The following is a 17,295-nucleotide window of genomic DNA, read 5'->3' on the forward strand; positions in this document are numbered from 1 at the left end:
ATATTTTTATAGTCTGAGAATGCCAAATTCTTTTTATTTCATTTCCTAAATCTGTGTATTTTCTTATTTTTTCACTAACAGATTTTTGAATATTACAGGAATTTGGAATAGCGACATCAATGATATAAGTTATTTTTTTAATTTTGTCATGTAAAACTATATCTGGTCTATTATGACTAATCGCTCGGTCTGTTAGTATAGTTTTATCATAATATATTTTATAAAATTCGTTTTCTAAAAATGAATTTTCATATGTCTATGATTATTGTAATCTTTTTTCTTATCCTTTTTAATGTTTTTAAAAATTCCCTTTAGCAAAAGGGTCCTTTGAATATTTTGCTTGCTTCTCTGCAGTTTGGCATCCCGTTTGAGACTGAAACAGCGGGGGACATAATGCACCTATGTTAGATTTGTGTATAGAGGTGTACAGTTAGGTGTACAGAGGGACAAATAAACGACTCACATTGTTTAAGATTTCATAAAAAGGAGTTTAATAATGTCAATAAAACCTCACTCAGTCATACATTATCAAAAGCTTAAAATAATGTGACCAAAAATACCAAACTAGGGAGGTATAGGTATACGCTAGAAATTACATTTTATCATTGCAGTTCACCAAGATAACTGTAGTGATAAGTGTAGGAAAAATACACCTTTTCATAAATAAAATAGTGTTTACTTGCTCCAGCTTATAAAACATGAAGCTGAAAAACTACGGGCACAGCAGAATATAAAAACAATAAGTGAAAACGTTGCTTTCATCCATGTATCTAAGGCACGCACAAAGTGAATGATGGGACCGCGCTACACTAGATACGCGATACACCGTACTCCGTATATTGTCTATTTGGTCAATTATTTTATAACTTCATTTACACGCTGTTGCATTATTATACTTTCATATCCAATCTAATTACCAATAATTAAAAGAAATCATAAAAATGTTTTAGGAAAACATAAACATTAATTTTAATGTTGTACTCTTAGAAATATACATACCTTAATTTAATAAAATGATGAGACAATAATATTAAGAGGTAAGTCTTCAAATGTATTCTCGTGCAAAACTACCTTTTTCCATTTTTTCAGCTCACGTATTCAAATTGGACAAAACACAGTGAAAAGCTACAGCTCAACAAAAAGAATTCTTCGTTTTTGAATTCTATATTATATAAAACTTTTTATTGGTTGTGATTGTGTGAGCCTGTTACACGAGAACTGTAAGCAAATAAATCCGGAATCAGCACGTTGTACGGGAATGCATTCAAGGCCTTAAATCTCTTTGGTACACGGGATTGTACGTAATATAATATGCTTGGAATGCCTATGTTCAACGTTAAGATCCTTGGAGGAGATGGAAACAGTATTAGATTGTTGGACCTAGAGGCAGGAGAGTAAGCGGGATTTGTGCGTGCGCAAGATAGATGAACAAAACAAAGACCAATAATTAACAATACAATTGACAAGTAGTGAAGACCCTTGGCAAGGCAGGTAGATAGATAGGTCTGTGTCCGAGGTGTGTGTGTTTGTTAGCCGGTGGTGTGGGCGTGAGTCCCCACCTATTAGCGTGGGTGAGCAGAGAGCAACAGACAACATTCTCTGTCCTGCATTAAACAATACTCTATCCATACAATTACTTCAACATTCCCATTAATATTTAGCATTAAATCTAACATTAACAAGTTGTTACGACTGTATGTATATTCGAGGAAATAAGAGCCTCGACTTTGGTAAAATCTTCCAGTGTTAAAAAGCGCACATCTGTCAATTAATTCTGTTAAAATTCGCAAGAGGAACATAACTCTTTAAACCAATTCATCCCACTAATCTGAGATATAACTAATTTGGAAAACAATTGGATGATATAATCTCAATGAAAATAGCTATATTTTACAGCTACATTCCAATACTTAAATTTAAAGGCTATCTTTAGGATCACCATGGCGATCACATTACAATGAATTTTGAACATATTTTATGAATTTAGAATCCTATTCCAAAAGTGCTAACTGAATCTCGGAACCAATTGTATACGAATAGAAAAGAGAACGTTGAGTTGTGTACTTATAATATATAATATGACGATAAATTCAAATAAATTTAACAAAACCTGGCACTTTCAAGTTTACCCAAATACATATAAAATAATACCCAGGCAGTCAACATGGTAAAAAAATATATAACATATATTATAACGCATCCCGCAAGAGTCCGACATTCATTTGGTCGCCAGTTGAGTGTTCCATTTAGTTGCAGCGGACTGTACACTTCACTAGCCATTGGGGACCGGCAGAACCATGATTTATACACTTAACTTTACAATACACATGGGTCACTCAATTGTTTGCGTCGGGTTCACTTTCCTCCTCGTGTTTCCGCTTCTTGCCGCGGGTGCTCTCTTCTGCAACAGACAGATACCATTATCACATGTCATCATCATTTTTACACCACACCAGAGTCCCAAACTGCTCCCAACCTTCTGGAGCCAGTCGGACTACGACATCTTATTTATCTGCTGTGTAAATATGACCTATGTAGGTTATACAGACGGAGCTACGTGCTAAACTAAGTGAACACTACGCATTTCAAAATGCATTTTACTCAAGTGCAATTTTCATCATATGCTGTTATTGCACCCAGCTTCCTCAATTGAGGTATGTTTTGAGGCTGAAGGTAGTGAAATGGGAACTATCTATTCTGTATGAAACATCATCTGCGGGTGCAATCAAGACAACTCCAGACAACCGCCTCCAACAAATAACATGTAAATTAGGCTGAGTAAAAGGCTTTTTTTGAAAATTCAAAATTTCAAGTTGATAAAAAATTGACACAGTTAAAAAACATCAAGGTCTCCCACAAGAGGCCTAAATTTTTTTCAACAAGTAGACTTTTTCTCTATTTACAATAGTCTCTGAAGTCGTTGACAGTGAAAATGATGCATTAGATTTAGGTGGAAAGAAAGTTGGGGTATCGCTGTGCGTAAATCAAGAATAGGTGAATGATGTTGGCAACACGAGTTATGCACACAATTTCATATCCTAGATGTTTCTATTACGTATCTATGGTTTGCTCTAATTACGAACAGTTGTTTGTAAGTTGGCCAGAGTGCGACTTAAAAATAAAGAAATAACGCACCTGGTTCAGCTGGTGGATTCCCATCTTCGGTGACGTCGGCTTCCTCTCCCTCGTCAGACCCATCCTCTTCATCCTCTTCTTCCCCATAGTTGGCCTCGAACTGGTCATCTGAACTTTCCTCGTCTGCAATCAACATACAAAAAAGATCAGCAAGGAAAAATGGTTAAAGCAGCAATAGCCGGTTTCACGGCAAAACATTGAAGTTTTTACTAAAATAACTTTTCAAACTAAATAAATGTTTTTTTTGTTTGACCGAGGATTGAACCTTCCTTCCCAGGAACTGAAGTCAACATCTCTACCAACATCTCTACCAACCTCACCAAATGCTGATCGGGTAGGACTGACATTTATTTTGTATACTAACTGCTGTAATGTTATCAGATTTCAGAGAAATATTTATACGTATAATGCATCGCCATTGTCGTTGACGAGTCTCTCTGACGAGTTTCAGCTCGATTGGATGTCAGGGAGTGAGTTAATTTCCGCTTCCAAGAATTGCATTCATTCATTACTGTTCAATCGTCAGTCAAATAAAAATAAAAAATTAAGTTTTAAATTAATTTAAGTAGGTTTTTACAGGTTGTTTTTATTCCTTTTTAAAGATTACAAATAACCTGACAATCTTCTACTACCGTCATATCTAGGTTAAGTGGAAATGTTGCTTGTGTCATGATGGAGAACTTAATCAGCAGACGAATTGAACTTACAAAGCCCGGATAGTAAAGCTAAGCATTTTTTCAACTCGGTCACTAACCAGTCGTATGTTATCAATATTTAAAATAAAAAAATATGCAAGAGATGAAAGCACTGGTGTTTACATACATACAAAATATGATGTTTACAGAATGCAAACCACAGAAATAGTGACAATTTTAATAAAAAAACAAGAAGTTATCAATAGCAATGTTTGCTGGCGACCAAATGAAGAACATTTTTTAAAAGGTCTCACTAATTCATATTTGCAACAGCTGCATTTCAGACACGCATTAAAAAATTGCATATATGTTTTACACATTTGTGTTTATTGAAGTAGGAACATTCCAGCCAATAAAACAAACAGAATTCTTGCCTGCGAATTCCAACATTTGTGTTTCATTGATTGAGGGATCTAGCGACTCCAGAACAGAGGTGGTTGCTAAACTCAACGATAGGGTGGACTAGAGGTCAGCAATTGAAGACGTCACCGTTTTGAGTTGAATACGCTACATTGTCATATGCAACATTGTTGTATGCAACATTGTTGTATGCAACATTGTTGTATGCAACATTGTTGTATGCAACATTGTTGTATGCAACATTGTTGTATGCCACATTGTTGTATGCAACATTGTTGTATGCCACATTGTTGTATGCAACATTGTTGAATGCCACATTACGTCTTAGTCACGTGACACGTCAGTCGTCCGAGATTCTAGCAAATGATGTAGCATAGCAGGTTAAAATACACAGTACAGTAGAAAAATTACATAAAATTAACTGCTTTTCTCAGTTCCTGTAAAATCACTAAAATGTTTCTTACAGCATTGTTCGGGTGTCATCTTATGGTACATATTATACATTTGCAAACTTAAACGCGAACCGAGCCATGAATTACGAGAAAGGAACGAAGCAACTGCAAGCGGCGTCTCACGCCATTTGCGGTTGCTTCATCCCTTTCCCATAAGTTGAGGTTCAGTTCGGCTCGCATATGTATACGTAGCATTAAATAGCTTAATTGTTACATTATTTTATTTTACATTAACTCCATACAGGAAGTCATCTTTGGGGATGCTTTGTGGAGGGTCTTTATCTATATACAGATATAGTACCTAAGTTGTCATTGTACACGGCACTCAGGGACAGTTCCTCATCATCATCCTCCTCATCGAAGTCTCCAGATCCTGAAAGATAGGACAATTATTTAATTACTACAAAATTATCAAACATTAATTTCGATTGTCTGTGATGTCAAATATTTCAGAGTATTCTGTAACGGATTTTGAGTACCATGCGATAAAGTAGGTAAACATCAAAATTATTTTTATTTTAGTAATAATTCTATATTTGAAATCTGTATTTCTTTTGTTAACATTCTTGAGATATCAAAATCTGAATCACTGATGATTTTTGTAATTTACTAAAGATGTTATTCAAAAGGTAAATTTCTTAAATACTTTTTTGATAGGCAATAATGCTGAGGCAAATACTATATAAATAATTTTATCTTCTCAAATTATACAATTTATTATAATATCACGTGATTTTTCACGGGTCTACGCTAGTAATAAAAATAATTTGTGTATTTTTCATAGCGCCATTCGTTTTCACACCTCAGAGTATTATACAATATAATAATAATACAGATCTTATTTAGAACATAACATTATTATATAAAACAAGGATAGTGATTACCTATTAAATTAGATAGTGATAGTGATACCTATTAGATAGTGATTACCTATTAAATTAAATTACCTATTAATCACTATCCTTGTTTTATATAATAAAAGTTGAAAACTTTTATTATATAAAACAAGGATAGTGATTACCTATTTATTTTACATACGTTCAAAGATCTTTTGAAATAATTATTAATTATTGTTTCAAAGGAATATTGAGATTTTTTTATGTAAATAAAATAATTGTCAATTTTTCACAAAGTAATATATTAATTTTTATACTTTTTAAGTATAAAATATATTGAGAAAAGGATTAAGAAAAAAGAATCTAGAACCATCGTGCTAATGAAAATAATGAATGAAAATTCAAATAATCACTATATTATATACATACACATAAAAATGAGTTTGGTTTGGACATAAATGAACATTGTTTTAAATTGCAGCACAACTCTTTCTGAAACATTAGATAATATGCATTGTACACAAACTACAAGACAGCCAATAAACAATAAAGCATAACTCAGCAGAAAACCAGAGTAAACAATGCGTGTGTCTTAATAATCACATGAAGTAACGGTAATAACATAAGGCCAAACTCAACATTATGCTTACGCCGGCAGCCCAAATGGACTAGGAGTCCAAATATTGTGTACAGGAGGACAGGCAGAGGCGTCTCATGCTTCTTGTCTCTGTCTTCCATCAACTCCTCTCGGATGGTCAAGTTCATAAGGTCAATGTCCAGGCCTGCAAAAGCCTGGTCTTAATACAGAGAATCTTCTTCTTAACTTCTTAATACCTGGACTATGTCGAGAAGCTCTTGGTCTTAACCATTAAATTCATTAGATTCACTATTCCCGCATTTCTATTTCCGGCAGCGACATCATTCCAACAACAACAGTCACACTTCTCGTTGTCAATCTAGATTTGGACTTGTCGCTTAAAAGACAAATAAATAGGACTGTAGGCACTGGATCTTTTCACCTAAGACAAGTCGGTCTTCCTACAGAGGCAACAAAACTACTAATCAACTCCTACGTAATCTCACATCTCGATTACTGCAACGGCATTTATACCAGCCTTTTAAAGTATCAAATTGACAAACTTCAATCCGTGTTTAATGCAGCGGCACGGCTCATAACCGGGGTCTCATATTTGCACATTTCAGAACACCTTTGTAACCTTCAAAGGTGCCCTGAAAGGATCCAGTAGAAATTGTGTTGGATGGTCTTTAAATCCATCCATGGAACGGCCTCTTATAATAGCAACTTATAGCTGATGATGTGCAGATTTACAGAACCTCTGCACAAGCCAAATACTAATTTTGGAAATTGCGCCTTCCGAATATTTGGGCCTTAGGCTTGGAATAAACTCCCTTTGGATTTAAGATGCATAACAAGCCCGACAGAATTCAGGTCTAAACTAAAAACTTACCTTTTTAGGCTCTGCATATCCTTAAATTAAGTATACCTACCTGAATAGCATTCTTGTATTGTTTGTCATTATCCTAATAATATATCCTAATCACTCTTTTCTTATGGGATTTATATTATTCGAAGCCGGCACCTCCATCTGTCTCATACTGAGGGACAAATCACATGCAGGAAGATAAATTCTAAAGTGTCAGCTACACTACTCGCTTCGACGAAGTCCTCGACAAAGTTAGCCGAAGTTCGAAGTGCGTGCCCACACACTCGTGCAACTTCGCGAGTAACGCTTCGAGTCCTTTGACTCGGGCGCATTTACCGACAACAATCGGAAGTCGGGCGAAGCGAAGCGAAGTTGCCCGAAGCGAAGTGAAGTTCGTGCCCACAATATCGTATTCGGTCAACTTCGATCAACTTCGCGAGTAGTGTAGCTGGGCTTTAATAAAATCCTTCTACTGTTGTACCGCCCAACACATAATTTGCTTTTCCTCTCCTAAACACGCTCATTAAAGAATAAATATTCTTCTTACAAAAATTTGTTTTTTATTATTTTAAAAGAAAGACAAACATTCCCGGATTACGTATAACTTAACAATATTTGATAATCTCCTACTACCACTACAGTAAGTAGAAAATGTTGCTGGTAAACCATAATTGTAAAAGATAAATGAATCCTATAATTTCTATACCCGCTATATCCGATTTTTTGACAAAATGATCTGAGTATGACATCTTGTTCACATTTTTGCGAGCAACAAGAGGAGCCTAAAATTGAGTTTCAAAACCCTCCTTATCATGACCAAAAACCATGTTAAAACTGCGAGTGAGAAACCAAATCCGCTATATCATACAGAAAGTCACTATCAAAACCCGCTATATCGGATTCAACGAATCACAAGCAGTTATTTTGCCAAAATACAATATGGCCGCCGCTCTGACGCCACGCTCGTGTGTCAAAATGATCTACGCGTGAGTTTCTAAACCCGCCATGTCGCCTCAGTTGACTTTCAAAATCACGAAGTGAGTATCAAAATCCGCTATATCCATTTTATTTATCGAAATTACTTAATTATTGCTAGACATATATAGAAAAATAAATGCTTTTCGAAATTTTATTACTCTAATTTATTATATAAAAATTTTTAATGCATTTACTTATGTACGCTAGAGATGTGACAGTTTTTTGCGGTTTTCTCCAAATCAATGAAAGTTGATATAGCGGGTATAGAAATTACACGACTCAAATATATATTACTAAAATAAATAACGGAATAATAAGGCATTTCCAATTACATGTGTTCCCAATTATGTTCTCTGCTTGCAAACCGTATCTAAATTTTTCTTATAGACAATAAACAGTGTTTATCTCAAGTGACCTCCCAGGTATGCATGGTCCTGTATATTATCTGCGTGTACAGAATATAAATAAATAATAACGTACGTACATTCTACCGCAGCATCACATTTATTGGTCATGTGCATTGTACATAGTTCTGTGTTAGTGATGGACAAACCGGTGGATGCAATCTGTTAGCCATAAGTTTATAATAGTTTGTCTAGTCTATAGACGGAGCATTGTAGAAATATATTATATATTTGTACAGCCCCCTTGAGGTGAGTTTTCGTAAAAGCGGCACCGTACAAATCATCCAAATAGCATTATTCTTCATAAGCTTTTACTCTTAACACTGAGAGTATCATCTTTATAAGCTCTCTTTTCTTAACACCAGAAATATCTTCATAAGATCTTGGTTGATACCACGTAAATCTTCATTGGCACTTGTTCCTTTTATTGAAATATTCCCCATAAGCTCTTAGTTAATAGCTAGACATGGATTAAAAAGTGTGAAATGGCCGAGGATGTGAATATAAAGAAGTCTCGTGTTACATACCTGCATCCTCATCACTGCTTTCATCGTTGCCATTGACTTCTTCTTCCTCGCCATCTGAATCTTCAGCCTCGTGGTCTTCTTGATCATACCTAATAAAGCAAAGACAATTAAGTATAATATTCAAAATCAATTGACAAATGTTTATTGTAAAGTTGAATATTAATTATGGTACATACCCATCCAAGTATTTGAGAGAAGGTATGAGATTGAAGACTTCAGTTCTGTATGATTCAATGGAGGTGACTTCATTGTTGAAGAGGTCCAAATTTTTCAATTTATTAAATTCCTTCAGCGGTCCTAATGTATCCAGGTTGCTTATTTTGTTGCCGGAGAGATTCAGGTATTGCAGCTTGGGGCTGGTTGCCAGAAAGAACAATCCGTTAGAGATTCGGTTGTCTGATAACTCCAACCTCTTCAAATGAGCCAACTTGGGAAAGAATTTCAATGATGTCAACCCCACATTAATGAGGCTCAGCGATTCCAGGTTCACATACTCATCTAAACCTACGATACTGGTACTTCTGCAGTTATCGAGGTTCAGATCCTTCACCTGAAAATAAAATAATTATAAATACATGCATAAATGACTTTTATTGTTATTATTTTAAGTAGCGCCGAAGATTTCATGAATATCGATACGTTTTGACTTCGGCGGTGACACACATTTGAGAGAAACTACTACTAGCGCCAGCCGGTTGAGTGGCCGTTATTGAAACGTAAGTTGACAACACAGAAATGCCGCCCTACTTTTGCAAAACTATCAAATAAAATTTTGCTCAAATTGCGTGGAAGAAAACTTTAGTATGCACAAAGATTTAAAGTGTGATATCAAAATCTAGAAAATGAAGTGACATGCGCAGAGGTATAGAAAAAATACGAAAACTTATTTGTGACGCACTTGCGTCGCAGTATAAAAAAATGGCCGTCGTGTCGGCAAACCCAAACAAGCATTGTCAAAATAATTCTCAACGTTTTTGTAGAAGACTCTGATAAAACATCTTCCAATTATATTTATATTGCGTTAAATACTTAATTTGACTTATCAAACAGACAAAACATACTTTGAAGGTAAATTAAAGAATTGCAAACTTTTCTAAACTCACCCATCTCAAAGGCGCGAAAACGATCTAAAATGAACCCAAAAACACATTTCCGTCTTTTGTGGAGTTTATTTCGGTAATTAAAAGCACCCACACTGCTTTAACCATATAGAAATATGTTTCAGCCTTTTGTAAAGGTAAGAAAGCATCTTCAAGAAAAACTATTATGCGCAATTCGGCATATTTTTTAAGGCCCCACATGTCAAAAAGGATAAACATTTTCGGCATAAGACCGACGTGACACTTGCAGATATGAAAATAAATTATTTCTGCAATGATTAAAATATAAGAATGCAAACAGTCTACACACACTACTTTCTAAAAGAAAATGTTCAGACAGTTAGAAAAATTAATGAATTATTCGGTTTAAATACAAATAACGCCAACAAGACGATATCCATTAAAATTCAAACACATAGTATGAATGAATAACGTCGACAGAAGGCGATGACGGGAAAATTGAATTACCAAAAATGTAGATAATTAACATTGATCGAAATGTGTTAAGATATTATGCATAAATCAAATAACACACGCTCATTAGGTAACCTTATGCATCAACCACCATTGACGGTTCGATTATACTATATGCACGGAACCTGTATTGACAAAACAATGTTCTCATTCTAGTTAAAATACACGACATATTGTAATACTAACTTGAGATGGGCTTTTGCCCCGTCTTTCGAGCTCTATCCTTTTCTCCATCACTAAATAATCAGATCACTCTATTTGACTCCACACTTCACACAACGAAATCACGAATCACCTACGCAGAAACAACTGGCAGCTTGGCTTTCAAAACAGAAATGAAATGACTGCTTGGATTGCTCGTTTCTTTGCTCGCTCAACGCGCTCTATCGGAAAAGGGGTTCACTTCGCTTCACAAGCGGCGAAGCGCGCTAAATTCAAACTTCTTCCTTTACATTTATTATTTTTATGTCCCTGTAATATAATTAATTACGGATATTTTTTAAGTAATAGGTTTATTTTTAGAAGATTTTATTGGATTCAAATAATATGCCATGTTTGGAATGGGTGTTGGGACCGCAGTGTTCTAAAATCATGGACCTAGTAAAATTATAATGTTGATTTTTCTATTTACCGTAGGCAGGTAACTATATTTTTTCTGTTATTTTTATTTGTTGTACCTATAGGCTAGTGCAATTAGCAATCTGCGATCGTAATTATTTTAGACTGGTCCCTTGATGTAAAATCCAAGTTTTCGACCTTGTGTTCTACTAAATTTGAAAAGCTGTTTTAGCCGACATTTGAATTGGAAAAGAGATATTTGGGGAAAACTAGATTTTGGCGCGATTTCAGCTATTCTTTTCAAAATAGCGGCGTTAGCACAGGTGCGCCAATGTTGAAAACTTGGATTTTACACCAGTCTAGAAAACATATAAAAACAATTGGGACTACCGGAATAATTACGATCGCGACCCCCCTTTGGCCTACTACGAGTGTTTCGTTGATTGATTTTGTTCCGATCTTATTTTTGTAATATTCTGTTGTTTGCTTTACTATAGTGCCAATATATATTGTTTTCATCATTTTTTTATGAAAATTTTAATATGCTAATGTAAGACTTATTATAAAATCCCCAAGGGCGTAATAATAATAATACTGGACAATTTGTATAGCGCCGCTTTTGTGATATATCACCTCAGGGGCGCTTTACAGTTGATGCAGGTATTACAAAAAATATCAATATTACAAAAATAAAGTGAAGTTAAGTTAAGTAAAATGAAGAACAGGAACAGGTGACATGAAGATAGAAGATAGAGACTCTGCAGCAAGAATCTTAGGTGGTGAAGAAACTGGACCAGCTGCTGCAGCGAGAGAGTCCAGACCAGAGATACCAGACCTTGGCAGCACCGCTGTGACGTTCAACAAAGATATAAAATGGAGACTCTGCAGCAAAGTCTACCGCGTCCACCAACAGAACCAGCACAAGGTTAAGCTGTCGTACCCTTAAATTGAATAGGTATACCAATCCTAAGAGAAAGTCCAGTTATATTCAATTAAGTCCTAAATCCTGTATCTAAATTTCGCCAATAATCAATTAGATAATGTTAATTAAGTGTTAATCTCAAGTGACCTACCAGGTAAGTATTGTACTGTATATTTTCTCCATAAATAGTCAAATATCAGGAACCCAAATTCGTATGATGTTTGGGGACAAATTTGGTCTCCTAATAATTAAAGGGTTTTAAGTAATAACATAGATTTACTGTAGAAATGTATTTTAAGTTTGTACAGCGCCCTTGAGGTGTTTTTGCACAAAAACGGCGCTATACAAGTCATCCAAGTATTTTTTATGCTTCCGATTTTGTTGTCCGGGTTAAATCTTCCCCATAGGGAAAACTAAACCCTTCCACACACTTTTCCACAAATGATTATCTAGTCAATCAACATTATGTAAGTGCATTATATAAGCAAAATAAATACAAAACAATACAAAAACAACACGTCAACTCACCAGAGATCAAATGGGAAAATAATTCACCGACTCCAGATATTTTCATATCAGAGGGTTCGGCTCGGTAGAACTTCTAACAGGGCCTATAAATCCTACTGATCCCTCAACATAAATATTTAAAAAATCTTTTGTTATCCTACATGTATTCAAAATGACCGACTTTTGCATCTTTATATATAAATTTTTTGATAGATCTAATACGCCTAATTTTTTAATGAGAGAGCTAGGTATAATGCCAGTAGCCGAAATAACGAATGGTATAATATTTTTATAGTCTGAGAATGACAAATTCTTTTTTTTTCATTTCCTAAATCTGTGTATTTTCTTATTTTTTCACTAACAGATTTTTGAATATTACAGGAATTTGGAATAGCGACATCAATGATATAAGTTATTTTTTTAATTTTGTCATGTAAAACTATATCGGGTCTATTATGACTTATCGCTCGGTCTGTTAGTATAGTTTTATCATAATATATTTTATAAAATTCGTTTTCTAAAAATGAATTTGGTTCGTATTCATAATATGGTACTATATTACGGCAGTCAATCAAGTTATGTTTAATTACCAAATTTTGGTGAATTATTTTTAAAACTTGATTGTCCCTAAATGTATACTCGGACGGTGCTAATATAGAATATCCCGATATAATATGTTCTATAGTTTCCGGAAAAGCCAAACATTTTCTACACAAATCATCAATTTGATTTGTATCTTTTATTATTATTATTATTATTAAGGTTCATCATCCGTCCAGGTATGTGTCTGCTGCTAATAAAGCGCTGACACAATATCCTCACATAGATAACAGACCTTGGCAGCACCGCTGTGACGTTTGACGAAGATAGAAGATGGAGACTCTGCGGCAAGAATCCTAGGTGGTGAAGAAACTGGACCAGCTGCTGCAGCGAGAGAGTAAACCATAAATAACAATGAATTATATCGGTACCTGAAAAAAGTTCGCAATCGTTGATAAGACTATCGATAATATCAGAGATGTGCTTTATTTCAAATAAATCCATTTCAAATGGAAATGCAAAATGCAAAATAGGTATTTTCCATTTTGCATTTTGCATTTTAAATGCTTTCCTCAATGCATTTTAAATTTTAAATGTATTTTTGCAATATTCTTCCTACTTTCTCCACTCATCTTTTTTTTCATAAGCCCCAAATATCAGTCAGTCCTCAACCTCGCTATGAGAGATAATTTACATTTGTCAAGTTGCTCCCTGGTAGGAGCCCTGGCAATTTAGTGATACCATTACAAAAAATACTGATTTAAATACTGAACATGGGGCCATGACGCTGTAATATTAAATGTTAGATAGCAGTTTCTATGTTTTTACGTTGGCAACATCAGTCCCGCGCAATTTTTTGTGGTTTCATAATCTGTAGTCGTGGTGTTTTTGGATTTAATAACATGTAATATGTTTGTTCATGTAATATCACTGATGTCCATTATTAAATGAAAAAATTGTTTAAAAATTCTATAATTATTTTAATTGTTTGACCCGAAAAACCATTTTGCATTTTCAATGCATTTTGAAAATAGGTATTTTGCATTTTGCATTTGAAATGCTTTTCTAAAAACCATTTTGCATTTTGCATTTTCAAATGGAAAAGTTTTGACCCATTTCCATTTTGCATTTCAAATGGTTTTGGGTACCCATTTTGCACATCTCTGGATAATATACAGCTTAGTATCAACGCGAGACGTGCAGCCAAATTTTATTTACTTACTTAACTTTTGTTTTGTTTCTTTTCCCTCTCTGTGTGATATAATTTGTAAACATATTACCTTCCTCTAAATGTTATCATTTCGTCGTTTTAAATTTAAATGTTTATTTTTCACTAGCTGTATACTGCCACGCGTTGCTGTCGCTCAGTCTGTCTATGCAGATAGATAAACAATAGCACGCGTTGCTTTAGTTGGTAAAAGCATGTTTGTACAACAGATGGGGCTGTTTTTCAAAAATGCATGTTTGCCCAACAGATTGCACTGTTTAAAAAAAAACATGTTTTTACCTGTCACAGATGACACCTATATAATATGTATAAAAACAAAGCGTATTTCAAAGCAATCGGCGAAGAACTTTCGGAGATATTTTGAACAAACGTACATTTTCATTTTTATTTATTTTACCCTTCACCCATAACTGTTTTCTTACAAATAAACAAAACAACCGTCGTCCCAGGGGTCGGTAAACGAGCAACATAAACCAAAACCTCCTGGTCTAGGAGGTTTTGCATAAAACGAGTGCTAGTGTAGTAAAGAAAGGAAAAGGTCAGCAGCTCAGCCCATTGTGGAACTTTTCTGCTAATATTTATGCCGATTCCTTACCGACCAATGGAACCACGCATATTATTTGTCATTATTAGATAGCATAAGGCCGTTACATAAGACGAATACAATATATTCATGTACATATTATTTTTATTCCTTGTGTGTAACGATATGTGGGCGTAGCCTATATCATGATATCGTTCGCCATACAATCCCGTACAGTCGTCGGTTCCATGAGAATTCATCATCTGAATTTTCAGAACAAATTTATTCAACAAAGTCATATCTCATCATATCACAGATTCAGAACAATACTAACTCAGAATAGTACATTTTCATCACACGGGATTCAGGCGATGCACTACGTCGTGTAATATTTTAAATTGAGCCGCTATCAATAACAACCCTTACATAAATGGCGATAAGGTTTAAATTCCCGCTTAACACCATTCGCCTGTTTTGATTTATGCAAGAAAAAAACATGGCCAAAAAGTGCCAATTTTATTTTGTGGAAGTTCAGACATAATTTTTTTTTTTTCGATCATTTTATAAATAACTTAATTTGCCACATTATACAATAAAATCATAACCGAAAATGGGTTCGTAAGTAGGAGATTTTGAACTTTAAAGCAGTTTTCATAGGCCTTTACATTATTTTTTTCTGGGCTTATAAAAAGACTTATCTAAAAAATACTCTATTATTTCAAAGGCCAAGATGTATTCTACTCGCAGTATTTAATTAAAGCATCTGAAACATTTTTAGGCGACCAAATTTTCAAACCAAAAACACATGATTTTGAGTCGTAGTGCGCCCTTTGTGGCAGCTGGACGCGACATGCCGTCTCCAACCGCTTTGTGTTTTTTTAGTATTTTCAAGTGAAACGAGGCAACATCCCTTTGAAGTTATTTTAAAAATAGTGAATCAACATTTTAAATTAACTTACCAATTAGTAATCAGAACTTAATAGTAATGTGTCATGCAGGGACATTGGAGGGTCTAGAATTGTTTTAAAATAAATGTAGCTTCTTTTTACAAAAAAAAAAATTAGAGTCCTGACGTGTGCGGCTAAGGAGGTTAAACAATCAGTTTCCTCACACAGCCGTTGGGAAAGGGTGGGTCCCCTCCAATGTACTTTAATATATCCATAATGTGCATGTAAAAGCACTTACGGTGTGTAATTTTATAATTAAATGTAAATTATGATCATAACAATCAGTCCCTAAACATACATTTTTACATTTTAATATACATTTTGCTTATTTCTAAACTTATTACACACATAACTTAAACATGTTTAAGAATTAGAATTAAGAATAGTATAAAGCGTAGATTTAAACTAACACTCAACCTTATAAACTTATTTTTAATAAATTTAAAAAAAAATTGTAATTACGTAACTTCCTTTCTTTTACTCGTTCCTCCTTTTCTTTTACGTGCATAGTGATAATTTTAAACTCCTTTTTATGTATAGTTATAACAACAGCATAATATGGAATAAGTTATTTAAATTTGTGAGAAAGGAATATGAATTAAAAAAATTATACAAAACAAAAGATTATATAAAACGAAAAATTTATAAAACCATACATTTATAGCCATGGAAAGAGGTTGTAGATATAAATCAAATCATAATAGAGATATGAACAATAGAGACATAAACATTATTCACAAACCATCACGGAAATATTCTCTTATGGACGTCTTGTATTTGGTAAGTTCGCAACTGAAAATATCAACCATGGATAATACTTTATTTTAATTATTGCATAGTCTGTTCAGGCTATTCTATTCTGCTTAGAGTTGGTTTTACTTTGATCAACCCTGAACAGGACACAAGAGCGTGTTGAACGCGCAGGTACATTGAATGGAATCTTGTTTAGCAACTCTGGGCATTGAATATTATTGTTAACTACTTTATACAGGAATAGTGCATCCTTATGATGCCTCCGTACACTCAGTGAATCAATTTTGAAGTATGAAGCTGCCTCTGCAGAATTATTAAATCTTACAAATGACTTGTAACAAAGATATTTTAGGAATTTGTTTTGAATTACTTCGATTTTGTTTATGCGGATTTTGTAAAATGGAGACCAAACAACTGATGCAAACTCCAAATGACTTCGTACATAGGCAAAGTAGAGTTGCTTAATGATAACGATGCTATTAAAAAGTTTTGTGTTTCCTATGATGAAGCCTAACATTTTAGCAGCTTTATTTGTGATTTAATATATGAAGGTTATACTGTAGTAAGGGTTATTCCGAGATCACGAATATCTGAGACTGTTGCAATGTTGTTGTTGTTTAAAGAATATTTTATTTTTATTTCTCGAAAAGACAATGTGATCACATTTTGAAACATTTAGGACGGGTTGTTTGGGAAAATTTGAACAATTCATCAAATTTCAACGTTCATTTTTGGGTTCTGTGAAAGACTTATTCAAGTTCTGTTTTTATATCATTGTAGGCTAGTTGCTTGACAAAACTGAAATAAAAACAGAAGTTGAAAAAATCTTTCACAGAACTTGAAAATGAACGTTGAAATTTGATGAATTGTTCAGATTCTCCGAAACAACCCGTCCTTAGAAAAAGTTGATT

General features: G+C 34.2%; 1 protein-coding gene across 1 annotated transcript; it reads right to left on the bottom strand.

The window, feature by feature from the left end:
* Positions 1-461: 461 nt before the first annotated feature.
* On the bottom strand, positions 462-10,750 carry Mapmodulin (acidic leucine-rich nuclear phosphoprotein 32 mapmodulin). The gene is made up of 6 exons (XM_089632356.1): positions 10,593-10,750; positions 9,009-9,382; positions 8,833-8,921; positions 4,944-5,015; positions 3,136-3,258; positions 462-2,401 (listed from the first exon to the last, which is right to left on the bottom strand). Exons 1-6 carry the CDS (start codon positions 10,638-10,640, stop codon positions 2,337-2,339), a joined length of 771 nt encoding a protein of 256 aa, XP_089488482.1. The 5' UTR covers positions 10,641-10,750; the 3' UTR covers positions 462-2,336.
* Between the last annotated feature and the right edge of the window lie 6,545 nt (positions 10,751-17,295).

The sequence above is a fragment of the Hesperophylax consimilis genome, chromosome 6, assembly GCF_061612785.1.
Source record: "Hesperophylax consimilis isolate HC1 chromosome 6, BYU_Hcon_1.0, whole genome shotgun sequence".
Classification (NCBI taxonomy): domain Eukaryota; kingdom Metazoa; phylum Arthropoda; class Insecta; order Trichoptera; family Limnephilidae; genus Hesperophylax; species Hesperophylax consimilis.

Bases quoted from the DNA above. Each gene is read 5' to 3' on its own strand.
- Mapmodulin (XM_089632356.1), bottom strand. From the start codon at position 10,640: ATGGAGAAAAGGATAGAGCTCGAAAGACGGGGCAAAAGCCCATCTCAA. The intron at 5,016-8,832 runs GTATGTAACACG...CCTATCTTTCAG, and splicing joins AAGCAGTGATGAGGATGCAG to GATCTGGAGACTTCGATGAG. The intron at 3,259-4,943 runs GTACTATATCTG...TGTTGATTGCAG, and splicing joins CGTGTACAATGACAACTTAG to ACGAGGAAAGTTCAGATGAC.